The sequence below is a fragment of the Puntigrus tetrazona genome, chromosome 6 (genome assembly GCF_018831695.1).
Source record: "Puntigrus tetrazona isolate hp1 chromosome 6, ASM1883169v1, whole genome shotgun sequence".
Lineage (NCBI taxonomy): Eukaryota > Metazoa > Chordata > Actinopteri > Cypriniformes > Cyprinidae > Puntigrus > Puntigrus tetrazona.
In genome coordinates this window covers 18,697,595-18,717,594 of record NC_056704.1, presented here as the reverse complement: position 1 = coordinate 18,717,594, position 20,000 = coordinate 18,697,595, and the positions used below count along the sequence as shown (strand labels likewise).

At 37.1% G+C, this 20,000-nt stretch overlaps 2 protein-coding genes and 1 pseudogene across 2 annotated transcripts; all 3 read left to right on the top strand.

Moving 5' to 3' along the window:
• Nucleotides 1-1,031: 1,031 nt before the first annotated feature.
• Nucleotides 1,032-8,038, top strand: LOC122347166 (annotated as a pseudogene).
• A 1,960-nt stretch (nt 8,039-9,998) lies between these two features.
• LOC122347235 (small integral membrane protein 26-like) lies at nt 9,999-10,972 on the top strand. The gene is made up of 2 exons (XM_043242401.1): nt 9,999-10,221; nt 10,394-10,972. The coding sequence occupies exons 1-2, from the start codon at nt 10,104-10,106 to the stop codon at nt 10,567-10,569; spliced, it is 294 nt and encodes a 97-aa protein (XP_043098336.1). The 5' UTR covers nt 9,999-10,103; the 3' UTR covers nt 10,570-10,972.
• Nucleotides 10,973-11,862: 890 nt separating this feature from the next.
• LOC122346546 (D-aminoacyl-tRNA deacylase 1-like) lies at nt 11,863-14,741 on the top strand. The gene is made up of 6 exons (XM_043241259.1): nt 11,863-11,981; nt 12,284-12,374; nt 12,721-12,956; nt 13,850-13,947; nt 14,078-14,244; nt 14,404-14,741. Exons 1-5 carry the CDS (start codon nt 11,939-11,941, stop codon nt 14,231-14,233), a joined length of 624 nt encoding a protein of 207 aa, XP_043097194.1. The 5' UTR covers nt 11,863-11,938; the 3' UTR covers nt 14,234-14,244; nt 14,404-14,741.
• The last annotated feature ends 5,259 nt before the right edge of the window (nt 14,742-20,000 follow it).

Below are 20,000 nucleotides of genomic sequence, written 5' to 3'. Positions count from 1 at the left end.
ACTGCTCAGCGCATCTACGCACAGAAATTCGACACTGCGGCGGAACGTTCCTTTGACGTCACGCGGGGCAGCCAATCGCGGCGCACGGGTGTGTAGTAACACGTCACTCTTCGGAGCACCAGGAACCGGCTGGAGACGAATCCTGTTCGACGAAGTAATTTTCACTTTCAATGGTCGTGTGATCGCGGTTATCGCATTTTATTTATTAAAGCCACATCGATTAAAAGGTACGTGTATCGTTGTGTTCCACCAATGAAGGCGGGATTCGTTGATTTGTTAGATTTAAACCCGCAGACCCCGCAGATTAGGTCGGCGGAAGTCATCAACGTTAGTGTGTGTGTACGGCATACACGGGTGTATAGTAGTAACGTATGCTTTGACATTATTGTTCGGGATATTCTACATTTTGAAATAATGTAACTGCCTCTTTTTTTGATTGCTTGCTTTTCCTCTGCTTCTTTACTTGTGCTATGTCGAGAGTGTGATGGAATTAGCCAGCGCGAGCTTGTCGACTGAAATGTAGACATACGCGTGACGTCATGACATTTCTTATTTTCACTAAAACATATATTATTGTGAAGTAACGTATTAATAGCAATACGTTAACCCCTGTTTGATTTAAAAACCTTTACTCAGTTGTTATTAAGTTGGCTAACGTGTTGACAATATCTTAGCAATTTGTTGCACTCATTTGATTTTTATTAGGCTTTTTCAGCCTGTCCAGTGTCTCTTGGAACATTGAGTTCGTGTCTGTTTGGAAACTCTTATCATTGCGTAACCAAACAGTCAATACAGGTGTTGGGCCACTGTTTAGTGCAGGCATTTCCAGGGATGCCTCTGATTTAGGGTTATCAGAGGCCAAAGTCTTCTTTAATATTTTGAAGTGCTTTTGTGTTTAGTCAGCAAACCTGTGACTGGAGTTGAGGAGGTATTCTAAGACAGGTGTGTCCCAGCAGTACATCCTGCTCAAAAATAGCATCTGGTTTTGCTTCTCAACACATCAGCGCTTATCTCTGATCAACACGTTTTAGTGACGTTTTGGGCTTGGCATGGGTAAGCACTCATGTCAAGTGTCTTTGTTCGAAGATGACGGTTGCGTGAACATTCCTTGCGTGAAAGAGTTCCTTATGTTATGAACAAACATAAAGGAATGTAATTTCTGCTCACATTGCTCTCATGGGTGAAATTGTCCTTGTCACTCAAGTATTTGCTGTTAATTTTAGGCTCTGCTATCCTGCCTGTCCAGTTTTGGAGGCACAACCCAATAGGTGTGGTTTGGTGTTAAAAAGACTCCGCAGCTCACTGTTTACTCATTTCGATGTTTCTGGTCGTCCACAGTTCACACTGTCATGGCGACCTACCAAGAGTTCATCCAACAGAACGAAGATCGGGATGGAGTACGCTGCAGTTGGAACCTCTGGCCTTCCAGCCGCCTGGAGGCCACACGGCTAGTGGTTCCTGTTTCCTGCCTCTACACTCCTCTCAAAGAGAGACCAGACCTGCCACCGGTCCAGTACGAGCCAGTTCTGTGCAGCCGGCCAACTGCAAAGCCGTCCTCAACCCACTCTGGTAAGGGCTGAATCGCTTTTTCCAGCAGCGTTGAGTTCTGTTTGTTTGTACAGCGTGTGGTCAGTATAGATAAATATCATTTGAATCGCATATCTGAATTATCGATTAGATGGTGGACTGGAATTGGTATGGATTTTGAGTATCAGCTCAGAACAGTTAATTCCCTGTTTATTAAATGAAACATTGGTGTCCTGGATCACATTGCTTTTGCTGTCATTTTATACGCACAGTAAAGGTGGTTTGGTTTGGATTGGATGTGGAACTTTTATTTTAGGGTTAGAATAGTGTTTTGCTCAAAGTTTGGTTTTCCATGCAGACTTGCTAATTGCATTATTTCAGAGCTTTTTAAATGTTAAAAGAGTGTTGTTTTCCAATATTAGCATTGGTATGTTAATTGGATCAGGTTAATCAACTGCTAATTGTTTCCTTTAACCGCTGAGACTAAAGGAAGACGACTGTCTTTTCGTGTGCTAATGACTTACATTAGAAAGGCTTCGTCATAGACAAGTTTAGCACCTTTAACGCTCATTTTCCTTTTGTAGTCAAGTGGACTTCAGAGCTAAGATATGGGCCTGCAACTTCTGCTTCCAGAGGAACTCTGTGAGTACTGAAACTCATTTTCTGTCTTGGATTAGCTCTGTGTGCTTTTCTAACATCAGTCACACCTGTCACTGTGAGTAAATATGAATCTATTTCTTTACAGTTTCCTCCATCATACGCAGGCATTTCAGAAGTGAATCAGCCCGCAGAACTAATGCCTCAGTTCTCCACCATTGAGTACATAGTGCAGGTAAATTTACATTTACTGTGTACTCTGTACTGTACATGGGCATACTTTACTGTACAAACATATAGACTAACTAGAACTCCTTTAGCTCACTGATGGCTGCACGTCAAAAGCCACGTTGTCATTTTGAAACTAGTGCTCAGTGTGTTTTGACAAGCTATTTTTTTTTTTTATTGTTTAAATAAATAGTTTACCTTGCAATTTAAAAGTGTGTATACACTTCCATTCGAAGAATCAGTTTGAAATACAAAATCTTTTGTAGCTTTATGAATGCTTTTACTGACACTTAATTTTTCTTTAAAATTACTCTAGTAATGTAGGCTATGTGTTACTATTTAACTATCATGCAAGTGTAAACAAATTATTTAAATGAAAGTACTTATCAATTAAAAACATTATGTAGTATTTTAATTCTGATTTATTTCATTTCAGCGTGGACCTACCACCCCTCTCATCTTCCTGTACGTGGTGGACACATGTCTGGAGGAGGAAGACCTCCAGGCCCTGAAAGAATCTCTTCAGATGTCTCTGAGTCTGTTGCCACCTAATGCCCTGGTGGGTCTCATCACCTTCGGCCGCATGATTCAGGTCCACGAGCTCAGCTGTGAAGGTATCGCCAAGAGCTACGTCTTCCGTGGCACAAAAGAGCTCACGCCCAAACAGATACAAGTCAGTGATCTTTCCTATTTACCTTTTTTAAATCTATAAAATAACCCATATGCAACCAAGTGAAGCAGAGTTTTCAGATACGTTTATCAAGTCTGTCATCTGTTTGCAGGAGATGCTGGGACTGATGAAACCAGCTACGTCAGGACAACAAGGCAAACCACTGGCCCCTCATGATGCTGCTGCTTCCTGCAGGTATGAGACGATCATCCGGCACTCTCCTCAGCATGCACCTTAGAAGTGAACGGAAGCTTTTACATAAGAGTCTCAAGAAAATTTCTTATGTAAAGCCATTTATGCTCATTTTCTTTTTCTTCGCTCTTGTTTTAGATTTCTGCAACCTGTGCAAGCAGTAGACATGAACCTAACTGACCTTTTGGGGGAGTTGCAGAGAGACCCTGGCCTGTTCCTCAGGGGAAGAGACCTTCTCCTGTTCCACGGGCATCGCCCTTTCTATTGCTATTGGACTACTGGAGGTACAGCCGGGATGTTAATCATTCAAAAGCTAATTTTTATTTATTTATTCTCGAATAAATCTGTATTCGACCAAAGAGAGAGAGAGAGAAGAGAATTTAAAAAAAGCTGGATGTATGGATAGAACTCAGGAAATGCACGGTTTTGCATATCTTCACTAAACTGATATTCAGTACCCTGAGAATTCCTGCAGAGATTTTTCTCCTTTCATTATAACTGTCTGTGAGTTTAAATTGGCAACGTGTCCGTAATGCTGGCTGTGAAATTCAAAGTCCACTTTAGCTGTCATGTCATATCAGAACAGTTGTACCTAGTACTCGAGCCAGTCATTATTCTTACATAACTCTCAAGATAGGAAACAGACTACCTACTGCACTCTTGAGTTTATTTGATAAAAAGTCTAGCCAGCATGGCAGATTTGACTTTAGCCTGCATCATTCCATTTGAAAGACACCAATGAAGTTTGTAATATGTGGAAAAATACATACTTTCACATTGAACTAAAACAACGTCTCTCTGTCGTTCTATTTGTAGGGCACTTTCCCTAACACAGGGGCCCGTGTGATGCTGTTCACCGGTGGCCCCCCAACACAGGGGCCCGGCATGGTGGTTGGAGATGAACTGAAGACACCCATCCGCTCCTGGCACGACATCCAGAAAGACAACGCTCGCATCTAAAGAAGGCCACTAAGGTGATTAGAGAATTTTGTTGCAACATTCTGGTGTTATTCTGTTTATATTTATGGTTTTCCATAAACATTCTGTTTCATTCTTTTCATTCTGTTGATGTGTATTTAGTATTACGAGGCTCTGGCCGAACTGCAGCAGTGAACGGACACAGCGTCGACATCTATGCCTGTGCGCTGGATCAGACGGGACTGCTAGAGATGAAATGTCTATCAAACCTCACAGGGTGAGCATTGATCGAAGATTATTGATCTTCATATATCTTACATGCTATTTAATGTCTTCAATATCAACGTATTGTTTCTTTGTGACTAAGTAATTTAAGTGAAACGTGATACATTTCCAAAATATTTCTTGCTCTGTTTTTTAGGGCCACATTGTCATGGGAGATTCCTTCAACACATCTCTTTTCAAGCAGACCTTCCAAAGAGTCTTCAGCAAAGACTACAATGGAGAGTTTCGCATGGCTTTTGGTGGTACTTTGGAAGTGAAGGTAAAATATTTGAATTTAAATGCATAGCAATTTCTTGCCATGTCTAAACTTTTAAGCAGTAGCGTAAGTCAACCATCTAAACCATTGTCCTTTTTTTCTTCTCAGACCTCAAGAGAGCTGAAGATATCTGGTGCAATCGGGCGTGTGTGTCTCTCAACACCAAAGGACCCAGTGTCTCAGACAATGTAAGTCTTGAGCATGTAACCTCCCATTTCATGCCAGCTTTTGCAATGGATTTCAAACAGGACTGTACACATGTGCACACATATATGAGTGTCTCGTGTTTGGTTTTTTTTTCAAAGGAAATGGGTGTTGGAGGAACGTGTCAGTGGAAGATTTGTAATCTCACACCTGCCACCACCTTGGCCCTGTACTTTGAAGTAGTAAATCAGGTATATTGTTATATAATTATCAATTCTATTGTACATGCAGTTGGGTGTGAGAGCTTATGTTTGTATTGATGTATCAATGACACCGGTATGTTTTATTCTTATAGCACAACGCCCCAATTCCTCAAGGAGGAAGAGGAGCCATCCAGTTTGTTACGCAATACCAGCATTCGAACACACAGCGGCGGATTCGTGTCACCACCATAGCCAGGAAGTAAGTCTTTACAGAATTTCATGACGTTGATATTTGAAGCTGTCAGTCGATATCATATTAAAGTCAAGGTCTTGGTTGGTCTTTCATTCATAAGGTCTTCCTTTGTTAATATCAACTTTGACGTGAACAAAAAGGCCTTGGAGTTATCTAAAGTCAACCTATGTCATGTTTCCAAGTGCTATTTGTGTTTGCTGTTGCTCAAAATAGATTTAGCTGCGTAAATATGTGTAGTTTAAGCCCTGAATAGCTCTTCGGTAGTCGAATTCTTGAGTGTTCAATTTGTGCGCCATATGTTCTCGACAAAACCGGTTCTTTCTATTGTCACACCTAGTTGGGCTGACGCACAGTCCCAGATCCAACATATCGAGTCGTCATTTGATCAGGAGGCCTCTGCCGTTCTCATGGCCCGGCTCGGCGTTTTCAGGGCAGAATCAGAGGAGGGGCCTGATGTTCTTCGCTGGCTAGACAGGCAACTCATTCGCTTGGTGAGTATCACAGCTGTTTAGAAAGAAAAGTAGGTCAGTGCCTCCATTCAGGAGAGGCGATATGACAAATCTTTGAACCATTATGATTATAACAATAATGGATGTAGAAGGTGCGTCACACTCAACTTTTGTGTTTGTTGTTTGGTTTCAGTGTCAGAAGTTTGGCCAGTTCAATAAAGATGATCCAAACTCCTTCAGACTGTCTGAATCTCTCTCACTGTACCCACAGGTAAAACTCCTTTGGTTAAACTCTTATATTTGTGATAGGACAGGGTCCTTAAAAAGCCTTCAATTCATACTATTACTTTTCAGTATAACAAATGTTATAATAAATGTTTATGTAATGGTGTTTAGAAGTACTAGACATTGCAAATTAGGTTTCACAGTCTATCTATAATTAAGAGCAAAAATATATGCACACAGGTAGCAAAAATTGTGCCTAAATATCTGACATTTAATTCAAAGTAAACTCTTGTAGCTTGTTTATTAATGATGCTATTATCACATCATATTTTATTTGCATTTATATATTGCATGAATCAAAAAAAATTATATATAACTTAAATTTTGCATGATTTATTTAGAGATTGTACTGTATGATTAAAAACTAAGATTAAATAAATGAGAATATCACATTTCTCTTATTTTTATTGTTTTGTTTTTTTTACAGTTCATGTTCCACTTGAGGAGATCCCCATTCCTGCAGGTGTTCAATAACAGTCCGGACGAGTCGTCCCATTACAGGCATCATTTTGTGCGTCAGGATCTGACACAGTCGCTCATAATGATACAGCCCATCCTCTACTCCTACTCTTTCTACGGCCCTCCAGAGGTGATTTGATACCATCCCGTGTAACATTATTGTGCAGAACATTATTTAATTCACCTCACACTCATCGCATATTTGTCTGGTTTCGTAGTCCGCTCTTCTGGACAGCAGCAGCATCCTTCCTGATCGCATTCTGTTGATGGACACCTTCTTCCAGTTGGTGATTTTCCACGGAGAGGTACATATCAAATGCTTTGTCAGATCCAAACTGTTATTTTCAGAAGGTTCCTCAAATGTTACATGGTGTTTGTCCGAGGTAAGTTTAGCGATGGTATTATTCTCATCTTCACAGACTATCGCTCAGTGGAGGAAGGCTGGATACCAGGAGATGGCAGAGTATGAGAACTTCAAGCAGCTCCTTCAGGCTCCTCTAGACGATGCTCAGGAGATCTTGCAGACACGCTTCCCCATGCCCAGATACATCGACACCGAGCATGGAGGTTCACAGGCACGCTTCCTCCTATCCAAAGTCAACCCCTCCCAGACACACAACAACCTCTACGCCTGGGGCCAGGTACACACCTTTAGCTCTGACAGAGCAGTATGTTCGTTATGTGTCCTTAGGTCCTTGAAATGATTTCAGTTTTGACAAGAATGTCTGATCTCTAATGGTATATCTCCTCCTTGTAGGAGTCTGGAGCACCAATCCTCACAGACGACGTCAGTCTGCAAGTTTTTATGGATCATCTCAAGAAACTGGCTGTTTCGAGTTCTGCATAAACTTTCTGCTGAAGATCAGTGAAGATGTACATTTAGAGGGTTGAAGAAATGAACTTTTGGCCTAATCTTATGGAAAAACTTCCATATCCAACCAAATGCATCTCTGTGTTTGTTAAGGAGGTCCTCCAGAGAAACGGTTGTTAGATGTTTTCTAATTCTCATCTACGCAAGTAATTATGATTTGTATGTCATGTTTGTTCGCTTATTTAATTGATTTAGTTTAGTTTGTGTCTAACAGAAAGTGTTACATGTTAATCCTTAATAACATAACGTCTGATTTCCCAAAGAGAAATGTCATCATGTTGCTTGTCGCTCTTTCCCGAGCATGTTTTAGACTGAAATTCCTGTTAATGCTTATTTGCAAGAATCCTCTTGTTCGTTTTGTTTGTTTGTTTGTTTGTTTGTTGTTTATTGCACAGATCTGGTCTTCTCACTCATAAACTGTACCTGTGATCTGCTCACCTGCGGGAGAAACAGTGTTTTATATTCCTGTTCCTCCAGTCCTGTAATTAAATGAATGTTGTATGTAAAGAATTTAAATGTGACTTGTGACCCACATTCCAGTTTTATCTTGATCTACAATTATGGACTAATGCTATGCATAATATTTATAGTGAAAATCTATTGTAGGTTTACTTCATTTCAAAGGAAAAACCCGAAGTTGAGCACCTTGAATGCGCAAACTCTGGTCTTGATCTAAAATAAAACATTACGAATCAAAATGACTGAGGCATTTGTACCTATTTATATCAGGATTTTATGTCTGATGAAATGTGGAACCATTAAAATGAAAATGAAAAAACTTTGTATTTATGCACATTATTATTTGTAACTGTAAAGATCAAATATGGCTTGTCATTTGTCTACTGTACAATTATTTTATTGTAAAACAAAAATTTTGACACCTAATTTTAACTAAATTTATCATAATTTCATTACAATGGACATTCCAATATCATGTTCATCACGATCATCATAATGTTATCATAATAACAATAATTAAAGGTGCATCTCAATAAATTAGAATAGAAATAACCAAAGACTTCAACTACTTCAGTGTGTGTGCACTGAATTTATTTAATACATGAGTTTCACAATTTGAGTTGAATTACTGAGATAATTCCACAACATTCTAATTTATTGAGATGCCCTTTAAATTGCAAAATGGACAAAAGTTTTATTTCACCAAAGTTTTAGATTAGTGCAATCTGGCACCCTCTTTGTGAACATTAAAAGAAACTTGACTCGCATTTAAATCTTAGGTTGTTTTAGTGACTGAACTCTTATTAAATTTTGAAAAACTTTGAATTTTATTAAATTTTAAAGTAGCAAAGATTGCTACCTCCCATCCAAATAAATCTTTATCAAACGTTTATATTAAATCTACTACAGCGATTGGTTCATTTTGGCCAGCGCTAAGAAAAAAACTAACAAATAAAGTGACCATGCTTTTATTTAACACTTAATCATAGACCTGGACAGTACTTTTCATCTAAATAATTGAATTTATTTGAATTAATAGTATCTGAATGAATTTAATAAAAAAATTAATGTCAGCAGGTTTTAAGCAATTGTACTGATTATGAAAAATGAAAAAACATAAATTAAATGTTTTTTTTTGTTTTATTGCATTAATAAACAACAAAGATTACAGTAAGAACGAAACCAACAGAGCATACAAAGTATCTTTCAGTAATAAGCTACTTATGGATTAATGGATAACAGAATAAGCAGCGCAAAAGAAAAATGGACAAAAAGAAACGGGCACACGAATAAAAATAACACAGATATTTATAGTTTTTTGTTTGTTTGTTTTGTTTTTTTGTCATAATTTATACAAAATTTATACTTGCATTAAGCAGATTCTTATCTTTAGCATAAAGTTGATATTTTAAGATAAAATCTAAATAATTCATCAAATTGCCATCACTGTCAAGCAAGTGGTTCACTAAAAACAAACCATTACTGAACCAATTTTCCAAAAACAGGATTTCTTTTTATGTAAAATATAACAGTTGTTTCAAATAAAAAGTTCTGTGGCGAACAATCATGCTTATAAAAAGTTTCCAAGTCAAAAGCATTTGCTGATAACAGTAAAGTTTGATAGAACTTTGCTAAGAACTACATATTAATAAAAAGAATAACCTACCATCTTATTGTAAAAAGACATATTAAGGGATTGCATTCCAAATAGAAGACTGGTTGTGGAGAAAAAGTTTAAGACAATTGATTTTTAAGGTGCTATTAAGAATTAAGAATTAAAGTCAATTAAATTTAAGCCATCCTTATTATAAGAATTTAAAATAACAGATTTTCTAATATAGTATAATAATAAGTAGTTTGCATTTTGCATAGTGATTTGATTTGCTGTTATAAAAACGGGGTGTGGTTTCATGATTGCGAGCTTGCGATTGGGTCTGCGGGAGTTTGGGCGGGACTTTGATTCCGCGGCCCCGCCTCACGGTCTCTACTGCGCAGACTGCAAGATGTCAGCGACAGTGCTGGGAATGTTTTGTCTTCACTTTCTGTAGTGGAAGGAAGTGGAGTCGCGTCGACCATCTCTTTTACAGTCTGTGGTATCTCTGAAGCAGTCCTCCAGTTCCTGTGCAATATAGGACTGTATATAAGAATTTAGTTCAAACTTCATCCTGCAGGGGGCACTAATACGCCAAGTAGCGTCTACGCTGACGGAAAGAAATAAAAAGAAGAAGACAAACACGGGTGTCCTTGTGAACGTTGGCATCCTCGCAATTTTATATCCTACATTTTTTTTTACAATAAATTACAGCTATGAAGGTTAATCCTGATAAATGGTACCGGAATGCGTCAATGCTGTATGCTATTGGTGTTTGGACCGTACTTGGTAGTTTATTTTGTAAATACAGGTTCGGAGATAACGTAGCCAAAGGTAAATTATAATAGGTTCGTATGCAGCGAGGGTAGTCTATTAATCTGCTGATATTTTGACTTAAGATGTATCCTAGCAGCTTGCAAAATCATAATGATAATGTTGTGTGTGTCAATTTCAAAACGGCAAATTTGTTGTCATAATGCATAATGTTTTTTTTTTTTTTTTTTAGTTGAACAGGTCGATGACGACGAGCATAACGTGGAGGTATATGAAACAAAATATACTCGGACCACAATTATCTACAAGAAGGATTCTGTGCCATATTCCACAATGCTTCTCAACTACATCAATTCTAAGTTTGGGAGCTCTAAAGAGAGTCAAAACAAGAAGACGGAAATGAGCTGACTGTTTGCTTGCTTGGTTTTCAGAAGAAAAGATTCATTGTTTTTTCATTTCTAAATTAAAAAGCAAAATCTGTGTTTTGCAATGCTACGACATGAATAACGTATCTGATGGTTGGCTTTGGAGATCTAAAGGTGAATATTTTGTTCGTTGCATCGGTGTTAAATAAACAGTTGACCCCAAAAAAGGAAATTTAATGAAGAGTTTACTCACATTAAAGACAAGGGTGATTTAGTTTTGCTTCCAGAACAGATTAATTGAAATGTAACATTAAGTTCCTTGTTCAGTGGATCCTCTGCAGTGCATGAGTGCTGTCAGAAAGAGTCAGATGGCACCTCACAGCAATCCACACCACTTCAGCCCACCACTTAATGTCATTAAATAAAGTCAAAAGCTTTGTAATAAATTGTTTTGTTTCTTTTGCTATTAGTTTTGTACATTTGTTATTAGTAGTAGTAGTAGTGTAAGAATAATGCACATTCTTTTTATTGTACTTTACAAATCTCAAAGTGATAACAAATATATTTATTATTAACCCAATTTTGTTTTTTCATGTGCTCTGCATTGTTTTACAGCTCTGTATCTTGTGTAGGGCCTCATTAAAAGAATGCAAAAATAAAGTTTGGTGTAAGAAAATGACTAATGTATGCAAGTATAGAGTTCATCCTCAATACTAAGGGATGTGATAAATCCTTAATAATTAGGAAAACAAATGACCGAAAATATTTAAGTAACTGAATCATTTCTATTTACAAATACAATTGATAAAAAAATAAACTCAACTGAATTCTGGTTAGGTAATTTTCCAAGCAGCAGGTGGCACTGTTTGAAATTCAAGCATTATTCAGGAATTTTATTATTATTTACTATTCAGGAATCCTAAATTTATGGGATAACATCACTGTTTGGCTAAGTTTGAAGTACCTGACTTTGACTTTAAAACTAAAATATTTATCTTTATGACAGAATTATTATGTGGCATATTATTTTAGCTAACAATACTGTGACTTTGGCAAATTATTCCATTCATAAATGCAGATTTTTTACTAACTCCCCCACTTTCTAAGTTTTTCAGAAAGATTTAACAGTGTTTTTTAATTTCTTAAAGCTCATGCAGCATAATTTATTTACTTAATTTACTGTTTATTCATGTATTTTTCTTTCTTATTTTTCCTTTTTTATTTATTTATTTATTGACACCGTCGTTGATTTGAGTTCCTTGTGTGTTTCTCAAATAAAGTTGCTTGAAATTGTTGCGCGTCTCGTCCACGAGGGGGCGGAAGCGCCAGCGCGCAGCCGCCGAGGGGCGGGGCTTAGCAGAAACCGGAAGAGCAAAGTGTTCGAGCGGTGCACATGATTGGAAACCAAAACAATGAAGGCGATCATTCAACGAGTAACAAAGGCAAGCGTAACAGGTACGGCACAAAGTTCACGCATCTTACAGTAAGTCTTGCTGTCAGCTGGACGCTTCTACTACGCTAATACTGTCGGTTCATTTGTTGAAATGAAAATGAAAGCGGCTAGAGGCGTGACTGTATACACTGTACACCGCTGTCACGCGCGCTCCACGCCTCAGCGCCTTCTCGACACCGTTTGATCGTTACGCTGTTTTAATATACGCGGTTGCTTAAGTCTGTGCACTAGGTCTGAACTGTTCAGGCCAGCGCCAAGTATCATGTTAAGCATGCGGCTCATGTGTCCTCTCTTTACTGCGCAGTCGGGGAGGAGCAGATCAGCTCCATAGGCAGAGGGCTCTGCGTCTTACTCGGCATCTCACTGGAGGACACGCAGAAGGACGTGGACTACATGTAAGCCCCACTGATGCCTGGACAAAAGTCCGTTTTGGCTAATATAATAATCATAATTATTAAAACAACATCAAGCACGGTAAGACAGTTGCATTTTATAAACGCAATTCATTCGTCAGCGCAACGGTAATATTATGAAACCAAAGTCTATTTTTTGCTAATTTTGTGGACTGTTAGCCTAATACAATTTAAAGTAGCTGCTTAATATATTTATGTTATTGCAGTGTAAATGCAATGTCTTCAGTGACACGCGAGAAATCAGTTTTTCCGACTCATTTCAAACACAAAATGAGATGTTTTGAAGAATGTATGAAGTATGTTCTGTACGTCTGATGTTGTCTGTCAGGGTACGGAAGATTCTGAACATGCGTCTGTTCGAGGATGAGAACGGCCGTGCCTGGAGCCGCAGCGTGATGGACAGAGAGCTGGAGGTGCTGTGTGTGAGTCAGTTCACTCTGCAGTGTATCCTCAAGGGAAACAAGCCTGACTTCCACTCTGCCATGCCGGCCGAACTGGCCCAGCCCTTCTACAACAGCATGCTGGAGCAGCTGAGGGAAGCGTATAAACCAGAATGCATCAAAGGTGAGGGTAGACCAGCTGTCTGTTGAAGGTTTCATTCTCCTGATTAGCATTTGTTTGGCATTGTAGGACCTCAGATAATGCCAGCCCTCAAACAACATACAAAACTACAGAATTTTGCTTTAGGTTTAATCACAACATATAGTTATTAAGGTTAATAGCGCTCACGGTCTGTTTAATACAATGTCATTGCATAACAACATGAATTTTACTGCCATATAGACATCAACTTTACATAGTCAAAACTAATAAACTGCTAAATATAATGTAGAAACTTTAAAATAGAAAGTTTTTTTTGTTTCCGATGATTTGTATTGTGAAAAGCGCTATACAAATAAAATTAACGAATAAATAAAAGCTCATTGAACTGAATTGATTTGCAAAAATTAACACAAAACAAGTATGTTTTAATAAGTTTTTGTGGGATTTAATGGTGAAAGTAATTGTGTTAATTTTTGCCAAACTATTCCTTGTATATTATAAGTCACTGATACATCAAACAGTAATTCAGAAATATTACGATGCAATAAGAAGACAGCTTGAATAGTGGTTCTCAATTTAATATTTTAACCTAATTTAATATAATAAAAATAATAAATGCTTGTTATATTTAAGAATTGTATTTTAGTAATAAATAAAATAATAAAGAGATTAAGAGAAATGCATAGAAACTTCGTTTTTTTAATACCTGATGACAGACGCAGTAAAAGAGATTAATCTGAAAGGCGATTTTATTATAAGAATTGTGTGCAGACCTATAAATGCACACATATTTGCTCATATTAAAAGGACTAAATTAGTATATAATAAAAATAGCTTGTATACTTAATCAAAATGCTAAAAACGTCTAATAAGTTTAGTTGTTTTCAGCTTAAACGGCTTGTAATGTGTTGCAGATGGGCAGTTTGGTGCAAAAATGCAGGTACTCATACAAAATATTGGACCTGTGACCATTCAGCTGGAGTCTCCTGCTGGCCCTACAGACCCTAAACTGGTATACAGCTTTGCTTCACAATGAAATGCGTAACTCAACTCAGTCTTCTACATAAGATGCAGCATAAATTGTTTTGGGAATGCATAAGCTCACAAACCAGATTGCTTCTCTTTCCTTTTTCATGCTTCAGCTGTCCAAACAAGAGAAGCAACTACAGCGTAAAGAAAAAACACGGTCGAAAGGCCCCTCTGAGTCCAGCAGAGAGAAGGCAGCTCTTCGCTCGAAAGCAGACCCCAGTGCCAGCAGCGGAGCCGAGGGAGACGTGTCCTCTGAACGAGAACCATAAAGTACCTCACGGTACAATTACAGCCAAAAACTCATACAGCTATATAAGCTGCTTTTTTTTATTTTGATTGAATTGAATCAAGCTCCGGGGACTGCTCTTTAGAGAGTGTCACCGAATATCACTCTCTGCTCGTTATAGTTTTCATTATTTCTTTCATCCTTTTTTTTCAGGATTTTGCACCTTGCATATCCATCCAGCTTCCAGTGGAATGCTGCTGTCTTCAGGGACGTCTTTCAGTGCAGCTCATACAGCTGACCTCTGTCTTATCATTTTCCCTCTCAAATGTCCGCTATAGTGCCCAGTCTGATTTTCTTCTGAAACCGGGTTTGTATATAAACATAAGAACAAGCGGCAGCTCCACATTTACTAGTAGAAAAAAGACTCAGGCACACATCAGTGGTGTTTTAGCACCACTTTGAACACATTATCTGAATATTTACTATGCCATCTAATTTATTGAAATGTATACATCTCTGTAATGTGTTTTAATAAAAACAGGAGAGAAAAATGTGCAATATTAATTATTCCATAGCCCACTGAGTACTGTTGTTCTTTGTATATAATGCTATCATTTTTGAAGAACTTGTTTAGATCTATAAAAAAATATATTATTTATAAATCTATTTTCTATTACTACAAAGGGACTGCCTGTCATTAAGGTCCTAGCTTAAAATTGAAATCATATATGGCCTAATGCAGTGTGAAACGCAAAAGAGTAAATAATTTCATAGAATAATATGGTAAATAACAAAAAGGACAAAGGAGCTTTTGTGAGTCACCTGCTTTTCTGCGCGGCACTTTAGGTGGGAAAAAAGCAAAAGAGGATTGTTTCTGAATGTGAAAACACGTGTGCCTGTACATTTTAATAATAAAAAGCGTAATGATTGTCTTACACTTGGAGAGGATGTGGTTTTCAATATAAGTTAAAGATAGATGTTGTGATTTTTCATGCACGCGTTTGAGGACATGCTGATTTTTTTCTTACAAAAACATTCACAATTGAATGAACTTTTATTTAGTTTATTATGAAAACATGCAAAACTTTAATATTAATTTGTATTTTCTACGGTGTCGGGCGTATTAATCAAACAAGGAAGGTCTAACTCCTTTAATTGTTCTTTTCAGCTTAGTTCTTGTTTATCATATTTAGCAGTTATTCTAAGAAATTATTTGCATGTCTTTAGCACCAGTGACGTGCAGCGTCGGTCACGTGATCGTGTCAGACTGTACTTACTGTAGAAGCGCGTGAAATACAGACTGGAGAGGAGCACTCATAGGTAGGTCTATGCGATATCAATTTTCTCGTGTAATAGTATTGCGTAACAGATTAATAAATGCGTTAAAAGTGAAAGTGAGCGTGAGCTGTTCTCTTTCTAAGTTTGTATTCAATCATTAATAATCATGAACTAGCGTTTAGACCTTCTGACTGCAACTTATTATTATTATTCGTCATATTATAGTTTACGGAAAGGTGGAAAAAGATGTCCCGCTTAAGAACATTTGTGCGTTTACTTTAAATATTAGATATACGTTTGGCATATGCCAGATGATAATAGTGTTAAGTAAATACCTGTAGAAATATTTGCTAATTACAATTACTCATAAACATATATGGCATGTTTAGTTAAAATAATGAAATTGTATTCTATTTCAAATCATGTGTTGACAATTTAGTTAAAAAATAAATGTGTTATTTGACTTTTATACAGGCATATGAATATATACCTATGTATTGAATAGCGTATATGTTATATTGATGAAAAGAGCATTGCACAATAAATACAGTGCATTGTATGAACATTGTGTTGGTAATGCAATCTTTGGCAATCTTTGCAAGCTTGCTTTACATTCAACTGTTACAAAGATTCCACAACAAAGTTAAAGCGCAATAATGGTCCTAGTTTGTTTGAGTGATGGCGCAAGCATGCACTTGGTTTGCAGCTGAGTGTGGTCCATCTTTCTCAGGAATTTTTAAATATATATCACATCAAATTGCTTCCATGCACTGTAGTGACAAAACAGGCAAATATGCGTGTTTGTGCACAGAAAGAGGATGAAAGAGGGTAGGGAGCCGTGAGAGCGTTCACCCTCATGTGCAGAAAAAATGCTTCTGTGAAGAATGCATGTGTTTTTCTGTGGTTTGGGTTACTAAGAATTATGTTCTTACAATGGATATGGGAACTTGTTTAGATTCCTCTTGTGTAAATGTCACTGGTTTGTGAAATGGTGTGTGTAATGAGACTTCCTTTTTCTGTGTTGGTTTGTGGTTATTGTTTTATTATTATTATTAAGTGCGTTTTTAGAAATACAGAAATGTATATATACCCATACTGTTGATTGTTTATACATTTGTATCACTTGAATTTTTTAAGGCATTTTTGTCAAATCTCAAACCCATTAGGATGTATAAAATGTAATGTACTTAAAGAAATATTTGCAGAAATATATTTATAAGTTATGTATTGTTTTTCGAGGCCTTTGTGTCAAGTCTTGAAACCAGTAGTATATATCCAATAAATAAAAACGCAATAAATTGTTAATTTGTAAATGATTATCATTTGAAAGTAATTGATAAATTAAAATGCATTAACAATGCCAAATGTATTGTGTCCACCAGCGCACAATCTTTTAGTGTTTAAGAAACCATGAAGTTACAGAGAGATATACGCTTGTGTATGTGACAGAGAGAATTTCATGCACTTTTTAAATAAACTCAATGTATTGGTCACACAAGTCTTTGTTTGACTGCAGCTGTGTTTTAAACTGTTTCACTTCACACTGTTGCCTGACTATAAATGTCCCCAAAGACAGAATCAATAGTGAAGAACGCAACAAAGCTCCATTGATACAGCAATTCGGAAAGTGAGAGAGTATGACTTAACACCTGCTGCTTTTATTAATAGGATAACTTCCCTATCTGTAAGTAAGAGTCCAGTCGGTTCAATAAAGCCATTTTGCAGGTGACCTGGAGTGTGTACCATCTCATTATACTGTAATTGTACAGTATCTAGTATCTGTGCTAACCACACAGTGTTGCATTGCTGTAACCTAGCTGTGTAACTGATCTCACCGCTAACCCTCACTATATGTTCTTATGAATCGTTTCAGCAAATATTGTTTTGAGGAAATGATCTGTTTAAAATGATGCATCTATCTCCGTAAAGCGTGTGACTTCAGTTCTGTGTACACTAATTAAACAAATATCGTTTTAGAAACTACATAGTTTCAAGAGATGTCAGGCAGACAGGGCTGTCAGTGTGTAATTGTCTCTTTGAGGAAATGATTACAGCTTCTAGACTCTAATCTCAGGCTCATGAGACAAAATCTTTCATCCGTAATCATAATAATATGCCGTGGACATGCACAGAGTGTGACTGAATGCTAAGCGAGACAACAGCATGGATGCATCAGTCATGTTGAAAACAGAGGATTTTTGTATTACAGTCATTTCTACGTAGTGATCCTCGTGCCTTTTGACTTGCAGAAAAACAAGAGCAACATGGCAGCGAACTTGTCTTCTAAGCCAGCCGGATGGACAGAAGTGGTAGTTTTTTTCAGGTAGGACTATCATTTGTGCAATAAATTTGCACTTAAATTTGTGAAACCCTGACAAATCAAGGAGATCATTTATGATTGTTGTATAATGTTAGAGAAAGCCTTTATTAACCATTTACTTACCAGCATTTTTACAGTATTTTTGTTTTACTGTGTGGCAGTGAAATTTAAAAAAAAAAAAAAAGCATTTATCCTTAACAAAATGCATGATTCAAAGCATCATAAATGTTGATAGCATACACAGTGCAGGACATTTTAAACACATATTTATGAATTGTAGTAAATTAAGATTATTTCCGTTAGATGTATTTTATTTTTTTTACATTGATGTATGTTTTGTTCCAAATTCATTTTTGAGTTTATAAATGGTTTTTTTCATCTATGCTGCTCATGTGCTTAAAAAAGTTTATGTCTTAAAACATTTGTGTCACAATTGAATAAGCGCCAGGACACACAGATGGTGCTACAGACTACATTAGCCAATGTGCTCAGACGGGGACTGGACTTGGATCAGTATAAATATCCTCATTCTCCTACAGAGAGCATTTTCTGTTCCACTGCGTACATCTTATTGGCTTGTCTGGTGTTCCTTGTAAAATCAATGGACACAAACTGTGTGTGTGTGTGTGTGTGTGTGTGTGTGTGTGTGTGTGTGTGTGTGTGTGGCTGGCAGGGCTTGTTGCCCAGACAGAACCATTCAAGTGTTCCATAATAGATGTGTCTTTTTGCAGCACATCTCTCTCTCTCTCCCTTAATTAGTCCTTCATCTCTTCTTTCTTCTTCTTCAGGCTTTTTATTTTATCATTCAGTCTAAACAATTGCCTCTCTGTTCCTTCCTTCATCTTACTCATCTAAAAGTTTATCTTGCCTCAGTTTATGTTGTACTTCTCATGAAATTCGGGTAAGGTATTTATCACTAGTACTTTACAATATAAGTCTCAAAGAACTTGTGTCTTTTGATTCTGTTTTTCATCTACATTTAATGGCCTGCAATTTAATCCAAGATAGCCCATAATTGCAGATTAGCATTAAAAAGGCGTAAGGAAGCTATGACAGGCCATTCAAAATATTTACATGGAGTCAATATTTTGTAGTAGCTATGGTGGCATATTGGAAACATTACTTCATTTTCCAAGTAGTTTCTGGTCAGGTATGCCACCAACAGCCTGGAAGTCTTTTTTTCTTTCGGGATAATTTTGTTACTTAATGCTGTTGATTTACAAACAAGACTGTTTTTATACCATGCAGACCCTCTTTTTATGTATGTAACATAGAGGGTCATCAAATCATGTAATTTGTTGAAAAAAAGGATGCTATGCATTTTTAAAGGTGAGATTCTATTTACTTTTTTTCTCCTGGACAATCAAATTATGCCTCAAAATGCTATAGACTTGCAGGTCACAGGAGCGTGAAGCTACTGGTTATAAAAAGTAAATACTTTTTGTTTGTTGCAATTCAGATTTTTAACACATATATTAACCCACAGTTTCGAAAAGCAGCAATTACATTTTTGTTTTTACACCATAAGATGGAAAAAGAGAAATCAAGCACACTGCAAAATGTCATCATAATTTGCAATTAAAATTTAAAAAAAAGGCATTTAATGCTATTTAAAAACACGCATGCAAAGCACAAAGCGCAGTAACATGATGTTGGGTTGTGTTGCCATGACAAATCCCATTTCCTGTCTGAAAACAGATTAAGAACACAGGAAAGTGACGAACTTTGCTTCCCAAGTGCGGATAGATGACAGAGAGGCCAGCCGCTGCTCTCGCTTTGGTCACAAATGCTTCCTCAGCTTGTTTTTTTTTTTTATTTGCCAAGCTTTCCATTTTATTCTTACCTGTACTCTTGATTAGCAAAGGAAAGTTCCTGAAGTGAATTTTAAAAAGGTCATTGTGGCTACACTCGCTTAACGTGTTTTCTGCTTTGGACGGTAACATTTTATTTTTTCTGTCCGTGTGCAGCTCGTCGATGCTAGCTTGTGTTGTCACTGGGAGCGCTTGGAGCAGCAAATGGTTCATGCTGTGCAGGAAAATGACAGAGATCCAGACAGACAGAGATCGTGCTTTGCGCTCATAGAGTGAGTACAGGCATCAAACGGTTGAAAATGGATTAAAACCATTCTTGTACAGTAAGTTAAATATTAATATTTTTACTACATGCATTGCATTACGTCTGTTTAGTTTAGTACTGTAATATGTCATTACAT